Source organism: Oncorhynchus kisutch, linkage group LG15, assembly GCF_002021735.2.
Source record: "Oncorhynchus kisutch isolate 150728-3 linkage group LG15, Okis_V2, whole genome shotgun sequence".
NCBI classification, from domain to species: domain Eukaryota; kingdom Metazoa; phylum Chordata; class Actinopteri; order Salmoniformes; family Salmonidae; genus Oncorhynchus; species Oncorhynchus kisutch.
Genome location: NC_034188.2, coordinates 54,212,124 through 54,237,163, shown reverse-complemented (window position 1 = coordinate 54,237,163; position 25,040 = coordinate 54,212,124). Strand labels below are relative to the sequence as shown.

Below are 25,040 nucleotides of genomic sequence, written 5' to 3'. Positions count from 1 at the left end.
CACATTTTAGAATTACCTTTTATTGTCCACAGCACAAAGTTCACCTGTGTAATGATCATGCTGTTTAATCAGCTTCTTGATATTCCATACTTGTCAGGTGGGTGGATTATCTTGGCAAAGGCAAAATGCTCACTAACAGGGATGTAAACAGATTTGTTCAAAAAAATGTGAGAGAATAAGCTTTTTGTGCTTATGGAAGATTTCTGGGATCGTTTATTTCAGCTCATGAAACATGGGACCAACACTTTACATGTTGCGTTCATATTTTTATAGTTAAGGGCCTAATGAATTTATTTCAATTAACTGATTTCCTCATATGAAATGTAACTCAGTAAAATCTTTGAAATTGTTGCATGTTGTGTTTATATTTTTATTCAGTATATACTGTATATAGTGTTTATTTACAGTCTGGCCTTAACTTACTATTGAGAGTAAAAATAGTTGCTAACAGTCATTCAATTAACAATTTTTGGATTGGTAGTTAGTCTAGCCAGCCTAAACAACAGTACTTTCCCTCTTTTCAACGCTTTTCTGTCAATATTTTTTAATAAACCGAATCAGAATTGTTGGGGCAAATGCCAGCTTGCCACACGTTTGCCGGTGGCCCTGCTGTGCCGATCTCTGCAACATGGATAGATAGAAATCACCACATAATGCTACAAATATATAAACATATCCTATATGCATGTTCTATTATCTCAACATTTTAAGTTAGTATTTTGAAATGTTAAGTTAGTTTCTAAAAATGTCAACTTAATATCGCACATTTTTTGTTAGCATCTGGAAATGTTGAGATAGTATCTGGAATTGTTGAGTTAGTATCTAAAAAACAAAATGTAGATAGCATCTCAAGATTTTTCGATAGTATCTTGACTTTTTGAGATGGTACTGATCTTTTTTTGTTTTCGCGGGCGGAATGGGCTTGCCTAGACAGGAGCTCTTCCAGGACCTGATTAGAAAAAATGACCTGATTGGAAAACCTCTGTCTATCAGTGTATCAGTGTTCTGTTACTTGTCATGTGTTGTGTTTCCTTGTGGACCCCCTGGAAGAGTAGCTGCTGCAAAAGCAGGACCCCCCACCACCACCACTCTGGGATGCCACCTCTGAAATCGCCTCACAAGGTTACAAATTAAAGAAACATATCTGTATGATCTACTGACAGGATGTTTACATACTATCTAATAATGTTGACGTAGTACCTGAACATTTAGACTTATGTACCTCGCAATTTCAACTTTGTATCTGAAAATGTTGACTTGAGTATCTCAACAATTTGAGATAATATCACAGTATTCTGACTTACATAAATGTCTCTCCATTTTTTTTGCGCCTGAATATTTTTCTCCGTTCATACAGGAGTAATAAAGCCCTAGTGCACTAATTTTGTGGGGGGATTTTTTTCAATATACATCTTTTTATATGAATTATTTGTGTATTGTGATGTATCAGTGCTCAGCACCCTTAAATACCGCGGCTATGCACACAGGCCTACTGTTAGACACTATAATACTATTAGTGTATGTGTAATGTAGTACTGGTAATCAGAGACGTTCGCGACGCGACGCCTTTTCAAGGAGGAAAGAAAAGGAAAACCATATACGTGCATGAGTTTTCAGAGGCGGTGGGAAATCGGTATTTTCCTCGGACTCTGGAGGCACTTTTATCAAGTGCTGGGTGATATACGTTGGGGAGACCTAGAGCTGCATTGATGTGTCACATTTTCACAGGATTGTCATACAATTGCGAACGCTCGCATGATGTGAAACCGTTACTTTGTGACGATGATCGATCAGGTGAAATAGTGATTCAAGCCAAAGGGGATGGTTCCTGGCGTCAAGCAACAAGCGAGGCTTGTGCCAAGAAGGGGGAAGATCAAGAATTGAAAGCGGGGTTAATTTCTCGTTTTTGGGGGGGTCTTGTGTGCCGAAGACATCGAACATCAAACTGTTTTCCTGTGAGAGAAAGGCGTTATCCACCCCAAAGCGTCCGGACTCTGTGATAAATCAACAACAAAGTAGAGTGACAAGGCACAGGTTGAGTCAAAGGAGTTTATCGGAGTTTGGTGGGAAGAGGATCACTGATCGAGACAACAGCACAGCAGCATATGTTTTCATGTCTCCTCTCAACACACCTGTAAAGGTAAGTTTATGCTCTCTATAATAATGTATTATTAGATGATAATGCCAAGTGATTTATTTCGTTTCACCTCATTGAATGACAACGTCGCATGATTAACACCCCTGGACAAACTTATGATAAAAACATGTTTATGTTTTTTTGTTTCTCTGTTTTATATAAATGTTATTAATAGCTATGTGCATACTCTATCCTCTCAATCTACATACTTTAAGCTATGTAGGCGTATTGTTTCATATTGATAATGGCACGTGTTTGTTTGTCACAAAGTGAATGGGGATAGCCTTTGTATAGTAGATAAGACACAGACAATGCCGTATATGTATTACTGATCATATAAACGATTTACTGGTGTAATAATAACAAACTTTCTGATCCTGTCAAACAAAACGAATGAATGTGACTGATCATTTTGCGGCCGCGTTGAGTCATCGATAGCATATTCTAATGAGTACGCAGAGACGTGATCAAAATCCCAGTTGAATCAAAAATGATTAATTTGGCCACAGTAACATTTCTGTAGTTATTCACCATAATCTTCACCACAATTTAAAGTGTTTAATAGAGTATTTATTTGCCGGTTTTGAAAGCCTGTCCCCCGGCCCTCTTGCCAAAACCGCACTGTAGCCTACAGTACTGCATGCAAGGGAATGTCCAAGATCTCACTCAGAGATGCTGAAGCAATGTTTTCATTGCAGACTTTTTGGTCTGGTTTCCTGGACTATAGATTAAGCCTATAGTCCTGGACTGAAAAGCATGTTCCTTAAAGAGCTCAGGAGGGCTCTTCTTGCTCAAACAACATGAAGTTCTCCAGCAAATCAGCTGGAAAGTAATCTATCCAGAGTGGACAAATAAAACATCTCAGTATCCCTTATGATCTTAATTAAAGCCATAAAGATTCTCTTAAATTACTAGAGGGGCTGTGTCATAATATAACGGGGCAAAAATGTCAGCCATCCTGTTCAGGGAGAAATCCAAAACCAGTCTCATTGCAAATGAATGGCAGTAGAGGCTTTTGTGATGCATTTCCTGCTTTTATTTATGCAGGAAAATAAAAGTAAGGCATGTGATGTATCAGAAATTGTGTGATAGAACTATAGCCAACCTAAAATATTGTCATATAATTATGAATACAATTTATACAGTTTTTATAGCAATTTTCTGTACAAATAGCCTCTAAAATATATAGCATAGCATTGCTGGATGCCTGTTTCTGCTTATCTTGAAGGGCATTCTAAAGCGTGCGTTATTTCCCTATAACAGATGGTATATTAGCATGGTATAATTCAATGGCTGTAGTTCATTCATCCTGTACATGTTCTATGTTAGAGCTGCTTTTGAAAGCAAAAGTCAAATTTAAAACGTTATTGGCATTGTTGAATTCGATTTTCATAATAGTGAGCTAGGACTGAGGATTTGGTTAGCTAAACAATCAAGTCTATTTGTTTGGTTACCAAGCCAACTACTGTAGCTATCTAGTAAACTTGCCTGCTACTTCAGTGGGTGTTGGACACATTTCTACCTGTCCTCCCCTTGTTCGGGCTGCGTTCGGCGGTCACCGGCATTCTAGCCATCGCCGCTCCATTTTTCATGTATCCATTTGTTTTGTCTTGTTCCCTGCACACCTGGTTTTCATTCCCCAATCAATCTACATGTATGTATTCCTCTGTTCCCCATCGTGTCTTTGTGTAAGATTGTATGTGTTACGTGTATTTTGTCTATTGGTGTTTTTGTTACGCACCAGACATCTGTCTGTGTTCCGTGTTTTGGGCACGTTGTTTGTGCTTTTGATATTTTACCGGAATAAAGTGTGCGCCTGTTCACTTCACTCTGCTCTCCTGCACCTGACTTCGCCTCCAGTACACATCAAGTGACACTACCGGCAAGTGAACAAATGTCTAGCTGCAAATGTGCTAAATTATAGCCATGGTATAAAAGGGATAATCAGCTTAGCGCTCTATGTGTTCTCTGGAAAATAATGCAACTCTTTGGAAGGTTAGTTCCACTCCGCTAGCAAGTCGTTGAACACACCTTCCACGTCGTTCATTCTTTTCCATAGAGCGCATAGCCCCTCGTTGATTATCCCTTACGTAAACAGACCACAGATGTCTCAAATGTTGTTTTATTGGAAAGCTGTGAGTCCTATTATATGATACAATATCATTGCTTGTTACATTTGAGACTTGTCTAAGTCCTCAACTGAATTGAGCCAGTGTATGGCTGTAGAGATTGACTGCATTGTTTAAATAGAATGTTGGCATATTGGCAGTTGATTTGAAAAATGTATCATTCCTCTAAAACTGTCAGTCTAGCTAACACACATACAGTGCAGAAATTGTATTCACATTCATTGTTTTACACAATATCTTATAGCAGCACTGGTAAACCATGGTTGACCAACTCCCTGACCAACATGGCTGACCTCTGGACCATCATAAGAAGGTTCATGGCCATTCTAGTATTCTAATTCCTAATTGAGCACCCCTCCCCATTCCCTCTCTTGGCCCTTGACAGCATATTAGTCATGGGAGAGATCATGGCAGAAAAAGAGAGTGACGATTGTATTTGTGTAGTAATAGTTTCATCTGAAACAATCACAGTCATCCCTGTGTATATTTACAGTTGAAGCCGGAAGTTTACATACACCTTAGCCAAATATATTTAAACTTTTCACAATTCCTGACATTTAATCCTAGATAAAAATTCCCTGTTTTAGGTCAGTTAGGATCACCACTTTATTTTAAGCATGTGAAATGTCAGAATAATAGTAGAAAGAATGATTTATTTCAGCTTTTATTTCTTTCATCACATTCCCAGTGGGTCAGGAGTTTACATACACTCAATTAGTATTTGGTAGTATTGCCTTTAAATTGTTTAACTTGGGTCAGATGTTTCGGGTAGCCTTCCACAACTGTCCCACAATAAATTGGGTGAATGTTGGCCCATTCCTCCTGACAGAGCTGGTGTAACTGAGTCAGGTTTGTCGGCTTTTTCAGTTCTGACCACAAATTTTCTATAGGATTGAGGTCAGGGCTTTGTGATGGTCACTCCAATACCTTGACTGTTGTCCTTAAGCCATTTGCCACCACTTTGGAGGTATGCTTGGGGTCATTGTCAATTTGGAAGAACCATTTTCAACCCAGCTTTAACTTGGTCCCCAGCGGTCCCCAGGAAGTTAAAGCTGGGTTGAAAATGTTTCTTCCAAATTGACAATGACCCCAAGCATACCTCCAAAGTTGTGGCAAATGGCTTAAGGACAACAGTCAAGGTTTTGGAGTGACCATCACAAAGCCCTGACTGATGTCTTGAGATGATGCATCAATATATCCACAGAATTTTCCTACCTCATGATGCCATCTATTTTGTGAAGTGCACCAGTCCCTCCTGCAGCAAAGCACTCCCACAACTTGATGCTGCCACCCCTGTGCTTCACGGTTGGGATGGTGTTCTTCGGCTTGCAAGCCTCCCCCTTTTTCCTCCAAACATAATGATGGTCATTATGGCCAAACAGTTCTATTTTTGTTTCATCAGACCAGAGGATATTTCTCCAAAATGTATTATCTTTGTCCCCATATGCAATTGAAAACCGTAGTCTGGCTTTTTTTAATGGCGGTTTTAGAGCAGTGGCTTCTTCCTTGTTGAGCAGCCTTTCAGGTTATGTCGATATAGGACTTGTTTTACTGTTGATATAGATACTTTTGTACCTGTTTCCTCCAGAATCTTCACAAGGTCCTTTGCTGCTGTTCTGGGATTGATTTGCACTTTTTGCACCAAAGTACGTTCATCTCTAGGAGACAGAACGTGTTTCCTTCCTGAGCGGTATGACGGCTGCATGGTCCCATGGTGTTTATACTTGCGTACTATTGTTTGTACAGATGAACGTGGTACCTTCAGCCATTTGGAAATTGCTCCCAAGGATGAACCAGACTTGTGGATGTCACGCCCTGACCATAGAGAGCCCTTGGTTCTCTATGGTGTAGTAGGTCAAGGCATGACTAGGGGGTGTTCTAGGTTATATATTTCTATGTTGGTGCTCTTGGTATGGTTCCCAATTTGAGGCAGCTGACTTTCGTTGTCTCTAATTGGAGATCATACTTAAGGGTTCCCTGTTCCCACCTGCTTTGTGGGATATTGTTTTTTGAGAGAGTGCATGTTGCACCTCAGTACTGCACGGTCGTTGTTTGTTTCTTGGTTTGTTTTAAGTTTCACTTAATAAAGATGTGGAACTCCAATCACGCTGTGCCTTGGTCCGTCTCTCCACGCGATCGTGACAGTGGAGGTCAACTATTTTTGTTCTGAGGTCTTGATGATTTCTTTTGATTTTCCCATGATGCCAATCAAAGAGGCACTGAGTTTGAAGGTAGGCCTTGAAATACATCCACAGGTACACCTCCAATTGACTCAAATTATGTCAATTAGCCCATCAGAAGCTTCTAAAGCCATGAATTCATTTTCTGGAATTTTCCAAGCTGTTTAAAGGTACAGTCAATTTAGTGTATGTAAACTTCTGACCCACTGGAATTGTGATACAGTGAGTTATTAGTTAAATAATCTGTCTGTAAAAAATTGTTGGAAAACTGACTTGTGTCATGCACAAAGTTGATGTCCTAACCAACTTGCCAAAACTATAGCTTGTTAACAAGAAACTTGTGGAGTGGTTGAAAAACGAGTTTTAATGAAAACGAGTTTTAATGACTCCAACCTAAGTGTATGTAAACTTCTGACTTCAACTGTGTAGTCAAGGTGGATGTATTCATATCAGCCAGGTCTTTAGCAGGGTTTAACTGGTCTTTAACTGGTTGGAGCTATTTTCAAAGAACATCCCTCCTTCAATGTCACTCACTGCCAATATCAACGGACAAGACTTCCCCTGCAAACATGTTGTGTGCATATGCACCTATTCAATAGCAAACACAGATTATTCACTGGCACTGAACTGAACTGGATTAGAGTTACTTGTCTTCTTTGACAAGCCTTCTGAAGATCTTCGTTGGACGCTTTCCAAACGCGTAATTCATCATTATTCTCTCGTCCAACACAGTCCGGACGAGACAAGCATTTGAGTCAAGTGGCAAACACTTGACAGGCAAGGCCTTTGGTGTGGCAATCTTAATAATTCCTCTCTCACAGCAAAACATCTATGAAAACACGCAGTGAACTGTGTTTTTCCTGTCTCTTACTTATTTTGAACATGGCCATGTAGCTTGATCGTACACATCATCTTGGGAGCTGGGCTGAAGCCGGAGTCTTAGGGGAGAAAGGGTATTGTTTGGCTATTTGGACCATATCAAAGGGAAGAATGGGAATAGGAGTTGGTCATGGAATTTGAACGGAGCAACAGGAAGCGTCCCAAACCCTCCCTCTCTGCCCTGAGTTTTTAGGCCCCTGCAGTCTGGAGCTTACATGCAGATAAGTCCTGTTTGCTTTGAAAGCTGGCATTCCGTTCCTTCCTCAGCCCAGTTCCAGCCTTTTTGAAATAGAAAACAGCCCCCTCTCTTTCAGCAACTTGCCCTGTCTTCGTTCCCCCTGACTCCCTAACTTCAGGAGTGTGAGCCCCTTCCCCCAAATGCTCAGAGGGAATAGGCGTAATCCCCGTATCCTCCTGGAGCACAGGTCTCCAGCTCCAGGAATTTGGAGGAGTTTGGACTGATGAGCTTCCCAGCTCTGTGCAACTGGGTCCCCCAGCAGAAGCAAAGAGACAGCCAGCAAACACCAGCAATGCACATCTGATTATACAGCACAGTCAGAAACCTGCACACAACAATGTACTCTTAGTTTGGCCTCTAGATATGTATAAATTCAGTGATGTATGGAAACAGAAGTTTGCGTATGTCTTATTGGTCTATGTGGGTTTGCCTGCCTATGATGAAAGTATATGTCTTTGAGTGGCAAGATATGGTGATCTGTATTTTGGTCTTATGTCCTTTGAAGCAGACACACACGGCTCTGATTTGACGGTCACTTTTTAGGACTCTCTACATCCTAAATTAACAATAATTGTAGAGCATTTGGCTGGGGCAGAGAAAGAGCTACCATATTCCTCTGAGAAGAGCAGCCTCTACGCTGCTCAGAATTTAGCGGCGACAGTGAGAGAACGGGATACCACAATATTACGGACCTCACAGCTCACTTAGTGGCCTGTGGAGGAACAAGACCCTGGAAGCGTTTCAAAAGGCAAGAGAGGGAAAGAGACAAGAGAGGGAAAGAGAGAGGGTGGAGAGAGACATTTTTCTCCTCTCCTCTTTCTCCTCTCCTCTTTCTCCCCTCCTCTCCTCTTTATCCTCTCAGCTCCTTTTTTCATCCTCTCCTCCTTTTGTCTTTCCCCTCTCTTCTTTCTCCTCTCCTCTTTCTCCTCTCCTCTATCTCCCGTCCCCCCCATTTCTCCTCTTTCTCCTGTCCTCTCCTTTTTCTCTTCTCATCTCCTCTTTCTCCTCTCCTCTCGTCTTTCTTCTCTCCTCTACTCTTTCTCCTCTCGTCTTTCTCCTTCTTTCTCCTCTCTTCTTACTCCTCTCCTGTTTCTCCTCTTTCTCCTCCTCTCTTCTTTCTCCTCTCTTCTTTCTCCTCTCCTCTTTCTCCTCTCTTCTTTCTCCTTTCCTCTTTCTCCTCTCTTCTTTCTCCTCTCCTCTTTGTCCTCTTCTTTCTCCTTTCCTCTTTGTCCTCTCTTCTTTCTCCTTTCTTCTTTCTCCTTTCGTCTTTCCCCTCTCCTCTTTCTCCTTTCGTCTTTCCCCTCTCTTCTTTCTCCTTTCCTCTTTCTCCTCTCCTGTTTCTCCTCCTCGCCTCTCCTCTTATATTGGGGAGCCCTTTGGTTTTCCTTGAGGCAGCTGGGATTTTATTCCCATGTGCAGGTATGTATATTGTGGGTTTGTGTGGTTATGTGATTTTATTTCCGTGTGCCAGTGTGTATATTGTGGTTGTTAGTGGCTGTGAATGTGTTCATTTGTCTTTCAGGTGACTCAGGACCACACTGTCTCTTGGGAAGGTTTTCCATGTGTCATCAATCCCACCTCTCCCTCTCACGGCACATACACATAAATGTGTCTCCTCCCCCAGGTCCATGGCCCCCACTCTTTCCTTGCGACCCCTTCATTGTAAATACCCCGTCTCCCCATCCTCACTCCTCCAACTTACATCCCCATCTCTTTCCCAATACCTCTTCAGCTCTTTCTCTTCCAACTTCTCTCCCTCCCTGGCTCCATGCACTGTGTATGACACCTTTCTGCCTTTCCTGGCACCTCTGCGCCCATTACCCCCCCCCCCCCCCCTATACAGTACAAAGACAGCAGACTGTGTTATCACCCCCTACAGTACAGTACAACACCACACAGACAGACACTTAATTCTCTTCTATAGTACGTCTCAGCATCTATAATTGGTCCCGTGCATGCACGAAGAGAAATGGAATTTCCCTCCTGGCACGTGGAGCCTTTTGGATCCCAGTGCCTCCCCCATTGCCTTTCCTTATGGCCCCATTCTTGACTACAGCCGATGACACTTTTATAGAGCTCCAGGAAGTTTGGATGTTACAGCTTTACCAGGCCAATTTGATGGATCCCCCCCCCCCTTATGGAAGTTCTCTAGGGGATTGATGGCCAGAAAGGAGCAGAACACAGGATCATTCTAGTCTCTTGTCTCTGATTGCTGACGTCACAAGGTCGATGTCAACTGCTCCATGCCATGCCAGTTAGTGTCCCTGTTACACCAAATTCTCCCTGGTGGTGTCGCCACATTGTTTCCTCGGTAATTGCTCACGTGTAGCACGTTACTGAACAACACAGCTGTTATTTTGATGGAGCGGCTGCTTGACGTAGTTAACCAGAATTGCAACTTCTGCATAAACAGCATCCTTTCATAAAACGGGCCTACATAGGCCAACAGATGTTGACCCTAAGTCAACCCGGCTCAGAAAACTGTCCATCACACCCAATTGAAAATCTTCTAAAATCACATTTTGCGTTCGTTGTTGGCCACAGCAGCACGACTGTGTCCGTCTGCTTCAAATAACTTCAGACGACTAGTCCAGATCATAAATAAAGTGTCTGCTATGAAATGACAAATATTACATCTGTGTATTTAGATCTCGGAACCTCTGAACCTACTGAGTCTACTGTAATTCACCATGACTCAACAAAACGCTATGTATTATCTGCCCCTGGTCAGCTGACTCGACAGAAGAATATTGTCTCTGACTAGACTTCTGAGGGTCCTACTAATTTAGCGGTTGAGACGACTGAGTGTTCAGCTCATTAATTGAGCGCCAAGATAACAAAAGAACAACTGTTGCACGGCAGGACCATGAGCGAACGGAGACAACGTACCAGGTGCCCTACATACAGTACAGTAGCTTAGACTCCAATTCTGGACCGGATCTCTTTAGACTAACACCCTTACCTCTCTTGACCAGACACAGTTTATTCTATGTGCCTGTGTGTATGTTTCTGGGCGACTGTATGAGTTTGTCTATGTGTGTTAGTGTGTGTTCCACATGCGCGTGCCGTCCCCCTACGCCAGCGTTTTCCATTAGGATCGTGGGCTTGTCCAGCCCTCCCTCCCCCACTCCCTCCCTGACACAAAAGAAGCCCTTTGTTGTCTGAGAGAATAAGGAGGTGGCAGGAGAGAAGAGTCTGGGCTGTGGCCCACTATGGGCTGCTGGGCCTCTCTGATCCAGGGGGAACGTGGAGTCAGCTGGTCCTTTGACAATGGCCGCTGCCCGCTCTGCCTCTGGATGCACAATGGAGCGGCCTCTCTGTCGTCCCTCTCGTTTTTGTAGCCCCCCCATCCCCCTTGCCTCCAAAACGGACCCCATCTGTGACCCTGTCAACTGTTGAACATCCCAAGGTTGCCTCCGCTCTCCCTCCCCACATGCATACTGTGTGTTCAAGAGTACATTGTGTGCATGTGTGTGTTCAATTGTTCAGTAGATTGACCGTTTCCCTCATCACATCCTTGACACAGATTCCAGGGAAGTTTGATGAGGTCATAAACACTGCGCTGTGAATTTGCTTAACTGTCATACCCTGACCTTAGAGATCCTTTTAATTCTCTATTTGGTTAGGTCAGGGTGTGTCTAGGGTGGGAAATCTATGCTTTCTATTTCTTTGTTGGCCTGGTATGGTTCCCAATCAGAGGCAGCTGTCTATCGTTGTCTCTGATTGGGGATCATATTTAAGCAGACTTTTCCCACCTGTTGTTTGTGGGATCTTGTTTTTGTGTAGATGCCTGTGAGCAGCCAAGAACGTCACGTTTCGTTTTCTTCTGTATTGTTTTTGGTGAGTTGCTTGTGGAACTCTAAGTGGAACATGGCATGTGGAACTCTTGGTCCATTCATTCAGACGAGTGTGACACAAGATCCCACTACCCACGGACCAAGCAGCGTGCCCAGGAGGAGCAAGGATCCTGGGCCTGGGAGAAAAGCCAGGAGTGGAGGACATCCTGGACGTGGGACGAAATCATGGCAGGAGACAGAAGCAGAAGCCATGGAAGCAGGCGGAGGTAGCGAAGGAGCAACAGCGACGACGACGGGGTTCACGGCCACAAAGACAGCCCAAAGGACTGGAGGGGGGAGCACACGAGACAACCTGGGAGGAGGTAGAGAGGTGATCGGTCGATCTGGTTTTTGTGTAGCTGGCTGTGAGCAGCCCAGAACGTCACGTTTGCATATTTTTTAAACATGTGGAACTCTAAGTACGCTGCGCCTTGGCCCATTCATTCAGACTAGTGTGACATTATCTAAAACCACAATCTCACAAGTCCAATGTTACCTAGTGATTTTTCCCAGGATCACTTTGTGTGTTTTTGGGATTGTACATCAGTTATCTCAAGTTAGTCGAGCTATAAGCTGTCAGCCCAGATGGTAGAGCTGAGGAACCTATGGCAGTGGGTAGAGATTTACAACAGTTCAATTGTTCTATTATTGGTTCTAGTAAATTTCGCTAGCTAGCTTTCTGGATAGCCAATAATTGTTTGGAATCCTATCTTGCGTCATGCCTATAATTTTGAGATGGGACATAACGGCCAGCCAGATGGGACCAGTCGGCTGGAATTGTTAATAGGAATTATGCAATTGTAAATAGGAATCAACTATAACGGCTCGACTGACATCTGCATGGTTCTGTGGATTGGATCTATGTGTCAGGTTTCAGGTGAGACCCAAGTGCGGACTGTGTTGAAGTAACAATGTTTATTGGAACAACAGGGGCAGGCAAACGACAGGTCAAAGCAGGCAGGGGTCGATAATGCAGAGAAGTGGCAAAGGTACAGGACGGCAGGCTGTCTCAGGGGCCGGCAGAGTAGTCAGGCAGGCGGGCTCAGAGTCAGGACAGGCAAGGGTCAAAACCAGGAGGATGAGAAAAAGAGAGACTGGGGGAAAAACAGGAGCTGAGAAAACGCTGGTTGACTTGAACAAACAAGATGAACTGGCACAGACAGACAGAAAACACAGTGGGGAAGATGGGTGACACATGGAGCGGGGTGGGGATAAGAACAAGGACTGGTAAAACAGATCAGGGCATGACACTATGAGTTTAACAGCACAACAGACACTTGATCAATCAATCAATCAAATGTATTTATATAGCCCTTCTTACATCAGCTGATGTCACAAAGTGCTGTACAGAAACCCAGCCTAAAACCCCAAACAGCAAGCAATGCAGGTGTAGCTGCACAGTGGCTAGGAAAAACTCCCTAGAAAGGCCAGAGCCTAGGAAGAAACCTAGAGAGGAACCAGGCTATGAGGGGTGGCCAGTCCTCTTCTGGCTGTGCCGGGTGGAGATTATAACAGAACTTGGCCAAGTTGTTCAAATGTTCATAGATGACCAGCAGGGTCAAATAATAATAATCACAGTGGTTGTAGAGGGTGCAACAGGCCAGCACCTCAGGAGTAAATGTCAGTTGGCTTTTCATAGCCGATCAATGAGTTCAACAGCATAACAGACACTTGATCAATGAGTTCAACAGCATAACAGACACTTGATCAATGAGTTCAACAGCATAACAGACACTTGATCAATGAGTTCAACAGCATAACAGACACTTGATCAATGAGTTCAACAGCATAACAGACACTTGATCAATGAGTTCAACAGCATAACAGACACTTGCATTAGAATAACAAAGTTCAGAGTGGATGACTGGAATTGGAACACAGTCATTTTTACTGGATTTTACGTGTATTATTAGACTCGTGGTGGTTTTGATTAGAGTCATATAAACCTTTTGTTTAACTAGGAATAGAGCTTTATCTACTATGGCCTTAATGAGCCACATTATGGTTTTGTTTTTTAGTAACTGTTTTAAGGAAAAGGAACACATCAGTGGATGAAACTGTACATCCCTATAGAAAAGTACAGGCTGAGCCTGAACTAAGTTAAAAATATACAACTCAAGGCTATGGTCAGTGAAAAATGCACATCTAGTGCAATTTTATTTCGCTCACACAAACAGGCATACACTGACACAATCACACACAGACACACAGAACAGGCACACAGAGTACACACAAATGCATGCCCATGCGCACATACACACACACACACTCTGAAGCAGCTGTTCTCTCCCGTAGTTGTGTTCTGTCAGCGAGAAGGTTGGTTTCTATCCGTCGGCCGTGTCAGATAGCATAGCTGAGCTGAAAGAGCTCTCGGATGCGACCGAAATGTGCCAAATTACAGGGTCTGAAGATGCCTCTCACAGGCTATCCTTCATAATGATGTACCAGGAACATTGTAGAGTGCTCAGAGAACACTACAGTACACACTGTTGTACCAGGGGGCTTGGGGGTGGCTGCTACGCTTCACGCTTCAGCAAAGTCCCTCTAACCTCACTGTAACCTCAGTTAACCAGATGTTGCCCCCCCCCCACACACACACAGACAAACACTATTAGAAACAACACTTAGAAGGTTTTGTGGGGGAAGCAAAGTTAATTCTTACCACAATTCAGGAATTTCCCAGCAAACAAGCGGTGGAGCCAAGAAGATATATATGGGGTAGACCCACAGGGCCGGAGTGGTGTTGTGAAGAATTCTGAAGGATTCATCGTAACGCTTACAAGAAGAGACGTGGCTTTTAATTAGGTAATACAGCACTGGAAACAGGCCCTGGAAATGAAATGGGGGAGTTGGGGTGAGATACTTTTTTGAGGACATGGCTTGGAATAGCTCCAGGACAATTTCTTCATTTCTCATGGCTGCAAAAAGTCCAGAAGAGATCATTGAACTTGGCTAATGAAGTAACGTTGGATTTCCATCGCAGACTTGAACCATTATGATAGATGGAGAGAGGCCTATGTGGCCTGCGTCATGCCAACACAAACACAAAGACACGGTTCTTTGTTCCCAATATTGAGGCTTTCGATTTGAACTCCTACACAACCCACAGAAAGGTCTTCAGTTGGAGGACAATGACAGATTAGAGGGATTGCTTCATTCCCAGTAGATGAAGCCCTTTCCTTGCTCTGTCATGCCGTGGAATTCTTGGCAAAACAAGCAAGTTAGAAGAGTTCAAACAGAAATGTCAAATTTCGGTGTCAAGAACATTTCCCTCCGATACTGGACTTGGACTACCCTAATCGCTGCCACTCGCCATACTTCCTCAATGATGTTTCGGCGATGGAGAAAGTGACGGCCGGGGCAGGTGCCGAGGAAGTGAGGGCCCTGTCTCCCGGACATAAACAAACACCTCACATCGACTGTAACACGAAGCTCTGAACCTTCCATTGTCCCAGTCTGTAATCCCCAGATATTTTAGGATGACTTCCATCATTCCTGTTCCCAACAACTCTAAAGCTTCAAGCCACAGTGACTAATGCCCTGTGATCACATCTGCAATCATGAAGAGCTTTGAAAGGCTGTTTATGGCACACATCAACTCTAGCTCAGCGTTTAAACCATTGTTCCCTCCAAGCTCGTCACCAAGCTTAGGACCCTGAGAGTGAACACCTCTCTCCGCAACTGGATCCTGGACTTCCTGACGGGGTGACCCCAGGTAGTGAGGGTAGGCAACATCACCTCCGCCACGCTGACCCTCTGTATGGGGGCCCCACAGTGATGTATGCTTCAGTGGTGGTCAGTGCCCTTTAAGATGAGGGAGGACAATTTATTTTTCATTGGATGACTCTCATCCAAAATGCAGGTATGTTTACCCCCTGATCACGTGTAAACACAGTTCACCCTCATAAAAGCCACATTGTGTTCCTTCTCTTCCCTTCGCTTGTGGTCTTCAATGCACAACACATCAGCTGTATGTGACCAGGCAAAAAAACCTTTCCAAGCCAAACCATATCATAACCGCTACACACAGCCTACATCGTTGTCACCATATTAGCTAAAGTAACATCATAGTCAGCACAGCTAATATAACTAAAGCATTAGTAAACCTGCTACAATCATGCAGTAACGTTAGTATACAGTCAGTAAGCAGTTACACCGGCAGGCCACGGTGGCAATAAATGAGTAATACCAAAAGCTCCAATGTTGTGTGTTGTGTTGGAAAGTCATAGCCGGCTAGCTAGCATAGCATCCCTCTGTTTGAGCAGGGTGTTTCATTAGGCTAAACTAGCTAGCTGCATTTGCTAGCTAAGTAAGTGAAACTGAAAGTGAAAAAACATGACAATCTCTCTCTCTCTCTATTTCTCTCTTACTTCTCCTTTATTTTGGAATAAATACATTTCTTCAAAACTGGTCAACTATTGTCTTTCTCTCTATTTGAGTGAACTACTCACCACATTTTATACAATGCAGTGCTACCTAGCTGTAGGTTATGCTTTCAGTACTATATTCGTTCTCTGATCCTTTAATTGGGTGGACAACATGTCAGTTCAGGCTGCATGAGCTCTGATATGTTGAAGGACGTCCTCCGGAAGTTGTCATAATTATTGTGTAAACCTACGGAAGGGGCTGAGAACCATGAACCTCCTAGGCTTTGCACTGAAGTCAATTTACCCAGAGAAGGACGGAAGCTAGCTGTCCTCCGGATCCTCACTACTCTGGACGGTTCTGACTTAGAATATGTGGACAACCAGAAATACCTAGGTGTCTGGTTAGACTGTAAACTCTCTTTCCAGACTCATATTAAGCATCTCCAATCCAAAATTAAATCTAGAATCGGCTTCCTATTTCGCAACAAAGCATCCTTCACTCATGCTGCCAAACATTGCAGTCTATCACAGTGCCATCCATTTTGTCACCAAAGCCCCATATACTACCCACCACTGCGACCTGTACACTCTTGTTGGCTAGCCCTCGCTTCGCACTCGTCGCCAAACCCACTGGCTCCAGGTCATCTACAATTCTTTGCTAGGTAAAGCCCCGCCTTAACTCAGCTCACTGGTCACCATAGCAGCTCCCACCCCATAGCACGCGCTCCAGCAGGTATATCTCTCTGGTCACCCCAAAAGCCAATTCCTCCTTTGGTCACCTTTCCTTACAGTTCTCTGCTGCCAATGACTGGAACGAACTGCAAAAATCACTGAAGCTGGAGACTCATATCTCCCTCACTAGCATTAAGCACCAGCTGTCAGAGCAGCTCACAGATCACTGCACCTGTACATAGCCCATCTGTAAATAGCCCATCCAACTACCTCATCCCCTTACTGTATTTATGTATTTATCTTGCTCCTTTGCACCCCAGTATCGCTACTTGCACATTCATCTTCTGCACATCAATCACTCCAGTTTAATTGTTATATTGTAATTACTTCGCCACCATGGCCTATTTATTGCCTTGCCTTATCTTACCTCATTTGCACACACTGTGTATGGACTTTTTCTACTGTATTATTGACTGTATGTTTGTTTATTCCATGTGTAACTCTGTGTTGTTGTATGTGTCGAACTGCTTTGCTTTATCTTGGCATGGTCGCAGTTGTAAATGAGAACTTGTTCTCAACTAGCCTACCTGATTAAATAAAGGTGAAAAAATCCAAAATAAATCAAAATAAAACACCAAAATAGTGTGTTTAAATCAGTTATTTGGTGACGTGGTTATATTTAGTATAGTTGTATCTAAAATTATAACTTTTTAAATGTTATACAATTGACATTTTTATGAAATTCACTGAGGAGGATGGTCCTCCCCTTCCTCTTCTGAGGAGTCTCCACGGGTGTGCTTAGTCCCCTCCTGTACTCTCTGTTCAAGTTTTCTGACAACAAGACGATGGTAGGTCTGATCACCAGTGATGATGAGACAGCCTACAGGGAGGAGGTCAGTGACCTGGCAGTGTGGTGCCGGGACAACAAACTCTCCCTCAATGTCAATAAGACCAAGGAGCTGATCGTGGACTACAGGAAAACGCGGGGGCGAGCACGCCCCCATCCACATTGACAGGGCTGTAGGGAAGCGTGTTGAGAGCTTCAAGTTCCTCAGGGTCTAAATCACAAAGGACTTAAAATGGTCCACACACACGTGCACAGCCCTAAGGAGGTTGAAAACGTTTGGCATGGATGCTCAAATCCTCCAAAAGTTCTACAGCTGTACCATTGAGAGCATCTTGACTGGCTGCATCGCCTCTTGGTATGGCAACAGCACTGCCCTCGATTGCATGGCGCTACAGAAGATGGTGCGGACAGCCCAGCACAACACTGAGGACGGGCTCCCTACCATCCAGTACCTTTATATCAGGCGGTGTAAAAGGAAGGCCCGGAAAAATCGTCAAAGACTCCACCCACCCAAGCCGTAGACTGTTCTCTCTGCTTCCGCACGGAAATCATTACCAGTGCATCAAGTCTGACACTGAACAGCTTCTATCCCTAAGCCAATATACTGCTAAATAGAGAACAAAATGTTTACACAGACTATCTGAGTTGACCCTTGCATTTATTTATTTTTTTGCACTGTCTCTATGCACTCACGCACACTGACACTCCAACACACACATAACATGCACACGCATTTATATGGACTCTACACACACACACACACACACACACACACACACACACACACACACACACACACACACACACACACACTTCCAATACTCTACTCAGCAAACTGGATGCAGTCTATCACAGTGCCAGCCGTTTTGTTACCAAAGCCCCTTATACCACCCACCACTGCGACCTGTATGCTCTAGTCGGCTGGCCCTTGCTGCATATTCGTCGCCAGACCCACTGGCTCCAGGTCATCTATAAGTCTATGCTAGATAAAGCTCCTCCTTATCTCAGCTCACTGGTCACGATAACAACACCCACCCGTAGCACGCGCTCCGGCAGGTATATCTCACCGGCCATCCACAAAGCCAACACCTCCTTTGGCCACCTTTCCTTCCAGTTCTCTGCTGCCAGTGCCTGGAACGAATTGCAAAAATCGCTGAAGCTGGAGACTTATATTTCCCTCATTAACTTTAAACATCAGCTATCTGAGCAGCTAATCGATCGCTGCAGCTGTACATAGTCCATCTGTAAATAGCCCACCCAATACCTACCTCATCCCCATATTGTTTTTATTTACTTTTCTGCTATTTTGCACACCAGCATCACTACTTGCACCTCATCATCTGCTCATCTATTACTCCAGTGTTAATCTGCTAAATTGTAATTACTTCGCTACTATGGCCTATTTATTGCCTTACCTCCTCACGCCATTTGCACACACTGTATAAAGACTTTCTTTTTTTTCTATTGTGTTGTTGTTTGTGTCGCACTGCTTTGCTTTATCTTGGCCAGTTTGCAGTTGTAAATGAGAACTTATTCTCAACCAGTTTACCTGGTTAAATAAAGGTTAAATAAAATAAAAAATAAAACACACACACACACACACTCACACACACTCGCCACATACAATCTTAATTTATGCTGCTGCTACTGTTTATCATACATCCTGATGCCTAGTCACCTTACCCCTATACATATCTACCTCCATCACTCCAGTATCCCTGTCACCTTACCCCTATACATATCTAGCTCCATCACTCCAGTATCCCTGTCTCCTTACCCCTATACATATCTACCTCCATCACTCCAGTATCCCTGTCACCTTACCCCTATACATATCTACCTCCATCACTCCAGTATCCCTGTCTCCTTACCCCTATACATATCTACCTCCATCACTCCAGTATCCCTGTCCCCTTACCCCTATACATATCTACCTCCATCACTCCAGTATCCCTGTCTCCTTACCCCTATACATATCTACCTCCATCACTCCAGTATCCCTGTCTCCTTACCCCTATACATATCTACCTCCATCACTCCAGTATCCCTGTCACCTTGCCCCTATACATATCTACCTCCATCACTCCAGTATCCCTGTCACCTTACCCCTATACATATCTACCTCCATCACTCCAGTATCCCTGTCTCATTACCCCTATACATATCTACCTCCATCACTCCAGTATCCCTGTCACCTTACCCCTATACATATCTACCTCCATCACTCCAGTATCCCTGTCCCCTTACCCCTATACATATCTACCTCCATCACTTCAGTATCCCTGTCACCTTACCCCTATACATATCTACCTCCATCACTCCAGTATCCCTGTCACCTTACCCCTATACATATCTACCTCCATCACTCCAGTATCCCTGTCACCTTACCCCTATACATATCTACCTCCATCACTTCAGTATCCCTGTCACCTTACCCCTATACATATCTACCTCCATCACTTCAGTATCCCTGTCACCTTACCCCTATACATATCTACCTCCATCACTCCAGTATCCCTGTCACCTTACCCCTATACATATCTACCTCCATCACTCCAGTATCCCTGTCACCTTACCCCTATACATATCTACCTCCATCACTTCAGTATCCCTGTCACCTTACCCCTATACATATCTACCTCCATCACTCCAGTATCCCTGTCACCTTACCCCTATACATATCTACCTCCATCACTCCAGTATCCCTGTCACCTTACCCCTATACATATCTACCTCCATCACTCCAGTATCCCTGTCTCCTTACCCCTATACATATCTACCTCCATCACTCCAGTATCCCTGTCTCCTTACCCCTATACATATCTACCTCCATCACTCCAGTATCCCTGTCACCTTACCCCTATACATATCTACCTCCATCACTCCAGTATCCCTGTCACCTTACCCCTATACATATCTACCTCCATCACTCCAGTATCCCTGTCTCATTACCCCTATACATATCTACCTCCATCACTCCAGTATCCCTGTCACCTTACCCCTATACATATCTACCTCCATCACTCCAGTATCCCTGTCCCCTTACCCCTATACATATCTACCTCCATCACTTCAGTATCCCTGTCACCTTACCCCTATACATATCTACCTCCATCACTCCAGTACCCCTGTCACCTTACCCCTATACATATCTACCTCCATCACTCCAGTATCCCTGTCACCTTACCCCTATACATATCTACCTCCATCACTTCAGTATCCCTGTCACCTTACCCCTATACATATCTACCTCCATCACTTCAGTATCCCTGTCACCTACCCCTATACATATCTACCTCCATCACTCCAGTATCCCTGTCACCTTACCCCTATACATATCTACCTCCATCACTCCAGTATCCCTGTCACCTTACCCCTATACATATCTACTTCCATCACTCCAGTATCCCTGTCACCTTACCCCTATACATATCTACCTCCATCACTCCAGTATCCCTGTCACCTTACCCCTATACATATCTACCTCCATCACTCCAGTATCCCTGTCACCTTACCCCTATACATATCTACCTCCATCACTTCAGTATCCCTGTCACCTTACCCCTATACATATCTACCTCCATCACTCCAGTATCCCTGTCACCTTACCCCTATACATATCTACCTCCATCACTTCAATATCCCTGTCACCTTACCCCTATACATATCTACCTCCATCACTCCAGTATCCCTGTCACCTTACCCCTATACATATCTACCTCCATCACTCCAGTATCCCTGTCACCTTACCCCTATACATATCTACCTCCATCACTCCAGTATCCCTGTCACCTTACCCCTATACATATCTACCTCCATCACTTCAGTATCCCTGTCACCTTACCCCTATACATATCTACCTCCATCACTCCAGTATCCCTGTCACCTTACCCCTATACATATCTACCTCCATCACTCCAGTATCCCTGTCACCTTACCCCTATACATATCTACCTCCATCACTTCAGTATCCCTGTCACCTTACCCCTATACATATCTACCTCCATCACTCCAGTATCCCTGTCTCCTTACCCCTATACATATCTACCTCTATCACTCCAGTATCCCTGTCACCTTACCCCTATACATATCTACCTCCATCACTCCAGTATCCCTGTCTCCTTACCCCTATACATATCTACCTCTATCACTCCAGTATCCCTGTATCCTTACCCCTATACATATCTACCTCCATCACTCCAGTATCCCTGTCACCTTACCCCTATACATATCTACCTCCATCACTCCAGTATCCCTGTCACCTTACCCCTATACATATCTACCTCCATCACTTCAGTATCCCTGTCACCTTACCCCTATACATATCTACCTCCATCACTCCAGTATCCCTGTCTCCTTACCCCTATACATATCTACCTCTATCACTCCAGTATCCCTGTCACCTTACCCCTAAACATATCTACTTCATTCACTCCAGTATCCCTGTCTCCTTACCCCTATACATATCTACCTCCATCACTCCAGTATCCCTGTCTCCTTACCCCTATACATATCTACCTCTATCACTCCAGTATCCCTGTCACCTTACCCCTATACATATCTACCTCCATCACTTCAGTATCCCTGTCACCTTACCCCTATACATATCTACCTCCATCACTCCAGTATCCCTGTCACCTTACCCCTATACATATCTACCTCCATCACTCCAGTATCCCTGTCACCTTACCCCTATACATATCTACCTCCATCACTTCAGTATCCCTGTCACCTTACCCCTATACATATCTACCTCCATCACTCCAGTATCCCTGTCTCCTTACCCCTATACATATCTACCTCTATCACTCCAGTATCCCTGTCACCTTACCCCTATACATATCTACCTCCATCACTCCAGTATCCCTGTCTCCTTACCCCTATACATATCTACCTCCATCACTCCAGTATCCCTGTCTCCTTACCCCTATACATATCTACCTCTATCACTCCAGTATCCCTGTCTCCTTACCCCTATACATATCTACCTCCATCACTCCAGTATCCCTGTCACCTTACCCCTATACATATCTACCTCCATCACTCCAGTATCCCTGTCACCTTACCCCTATACATATCTACCTCCATCACTTCAGTATCCCTGTCACCTTACCCCTATACATATCTACCTCCATCACTCCAGTATCCCTGTCTCCTTACCCCTATACATATCTACCTCTATCACTCCAGTATCCCTGTCACCTTACCCCTAAACATATCTACTTCATTCACTCCAGTATCCCTGTCTCCTTACCCCTATACATATCTACCTCCATCACTCCAGTATCCCTGTCTCCTTACCCCTATACATATCTACCGCTATCACTCCAGTATCCCTGTCTCCTTACCCCTATACATATCTACCTCCATCACTCCAGTATCCCTGTCTCCTTACCCCTATACATATCTACCTCTATCACTCCAGTATCCCTGTCTCCTTACCCCTATACATATCTACCTCCATCACTCCAGTATCTCTGTCACCTTACCCCTATACATATCTACCTCCATCACTCCAGTATCCCTGTCTCCTTACCCCTATACATATCTACCTACTGACCCTGTATCATAGTTTCTTACTTTCTTGTGTTCTTCTTATTTCAAATGTTCATTTTTTGTGTGTTTTTGTTCAACCTCATGTGCTAATTTGATATTGACCACTGCATTGTTGGGTTTAGAGCTTCCAAGAAAGGCATTTCGCCGTACTTGTGGTACACGTGACATTAAAACGTGAAACTTGAACGCCGCTCCTAAAGACTTCCTGTCTGCCAGCGCCACAGCCCTGGTCCCCTTCCTCCAAAGCGCATGCTCAACACACTGCTATAGAACCAGAGAAGAGCACATTCTTGTTTCACAGCCAAACATTACATATGTTCTGTTTCCTCTGGTTTTTTTTTGTGTGTGTGTGTGTGTGTGTGTGTGTGTGTGTGTGTGTGTGTGTGTGTGTGTGTGTGTGTGTGTGTGTGTGTGTGTGTGTGTGTGTGTGTGTGTGTGTGTGTGTGTGTGTGTGTGTGTGTGTGTGTGTGTGTGTGTGTGTGTGTGTGGAGAAATAAAATAATTCTTCCATGCGGCTGTGTGTGCCCTCCTCCCCTCTTATTTCCCAAACAGCATCTCTCATGTTTCAGCCATTTAATTGCTTTGGCTCCAAGTCCCCCCCCCCCTCTCCCTTTCTATGCTTTCGTCTAAGAGTGAAAGGAGCGGAAGGCACTTCAGTGCTGATTAAAGTCTGCTTTTGGCTTCACTCTGTCTAAACCGAAGGGAGTGGGCTTCACTGGATTGGAATCATAGCCTGAGAAAAGGCCCTTTTGAATTAGAAGCTCCTGCAACTCTGGTACTTTCTCAGGTATTTGTTCTGTGTCTTTGTTTAAGAGGCCTCAGAAGTGACACCCAACAAGTAGAGAGAATGTATCGCCGTAGAACATCCACTGTGTGTCGTGTAAAAGTGGTTTAAAACAGCCACCTGAAAGTGGTGAACGGTGAAAGAATACATTCCTAAAGTCTGTTAAAAGATAGAACCCGAGTGAAGTCATGTCCTAATTCTCTGCTCGTGCACATTGCAGAGGCCTTTGTTGTATTCCCATCAAAGGAACTGTGTAATTTGGGTCCAATTCAGATTTCCACTGTAAATGGGGGTCCAGTTCAGATTGACTTAGGTACACACTCTCTTGTGGGCAATAGATAGAAATAAGTTTCTTTGCAGAAATAACCATACTTTCATCGCAGTGCTGTCTGCCCTACAGTATGCCCTACAGTATGCCCTACCGTATGCCCTACCGTATGCCCTACAGTATGCCCTACCGTATGTCCTATGTTGCACAATGACAACTGTATTTTGCACATTTCTTTCATTGTTGTGATGTTTTGGTTGATTGTCCTTTACAGGTTTCCACTTCCTGTGACACCATCACACCATGCCTGAGGGGGCGGGCCGAGGCAGCCAGAGAAAGCCCAGCAACCAAGGTCAGAGGTCAACACTGACACTGTCACACCTGTGACGTTATTGTTGTGTGACGTCAGAGTATTCTATTCAACCTCAGATGTTTTAATATACTCTATGTCAATGTATGCAAAATATTAATGTACCTACTGTAAATTCATATTTACAATGTCTTTATCTTGTTTGGTTATATAGTTAAAGATGCACCCCGGGATCTTAAGCACAATACATTTGTAACGAGTTGCACAAATTGGATTCGTAAAACATATCACACAAAATGGATGACGTCGTACACAATTGGATGACGTCGTACACAATTGGATGACGTCGTACACCATTGGATGACGTCGTACACAATTGGATGACGTCGTACACTAAAAAACGGGGACCCGTTTTGGCTCTTGAGCACCACTTTCAAAACTACTGGCTGAAACTATACAAACGTTTGAGAGTGCATCTTTAATGATAAAGGAAGAGCTCAGTAATGAGCTCGCATTATGAAGAGCCACTAAGGTGCATTTCTGGTGTAACATTGGAGTTCTTGGGATAGAATTAGAGTGCATGTTCTGTTTCCTGTATGTTCCGTGGCCGCTCGCAAAGTATAATGTTGAACAATGTTTAGGGGTAAAAAGAGAAAAAATCTCTCTATTCAGATTATACAGAAGAAAATAGGCTACAGAGCACGCCCAAGATAAGGGTGTCCAGTTAGCATAAGAATGACAACATGTCCAAATTGTCAAATTGACAAGACGGAAGTGGTGAGACTATGGGAGGGCACTGCACGTGACTATATTTAGGCCTTAGTCTGCCCCTCTCCC

The 25,040-nt window shown here is 44.0% G+C and overlaps 1 protein-coding gene across 3 annotated transcripts in view; it reads left to right on the top strand.

Annotated features, from left to right (window-relative positions):
* The first annotated feature begins 1,616 nt into the window (after window positions 1–1,616).
* The window catches only part of plekhg2 (pleckstrin homology domain containing, family G (with RhoGef domain) member 2), a 61,715-nt gene continuing 38,291 nt past the window's right edge, over window positions 1,617–25,040 (top strand). For 2 of the 3 annotated variants that reach the window (XM_031790521.1, XM_031790519.1), the window contains exons 1-2: window positions 1,617–2,140; window positions 24,168–24,245. In XM_031790521.1, coding sequence (XP_031646381.1) covers window positions 24,197–24,245 — 49 coding nt within the window. In that variant the 5' untranslated portion in view covers window positions 1,617–2,140; window positions 24,168–24,196. The remainder of the gene's footprint in view (window positions 2,141–24,167; window positions 24,246–25,040) is intronic. The other variant, XM_031790520.1, reaches the window with a different exon arrangement.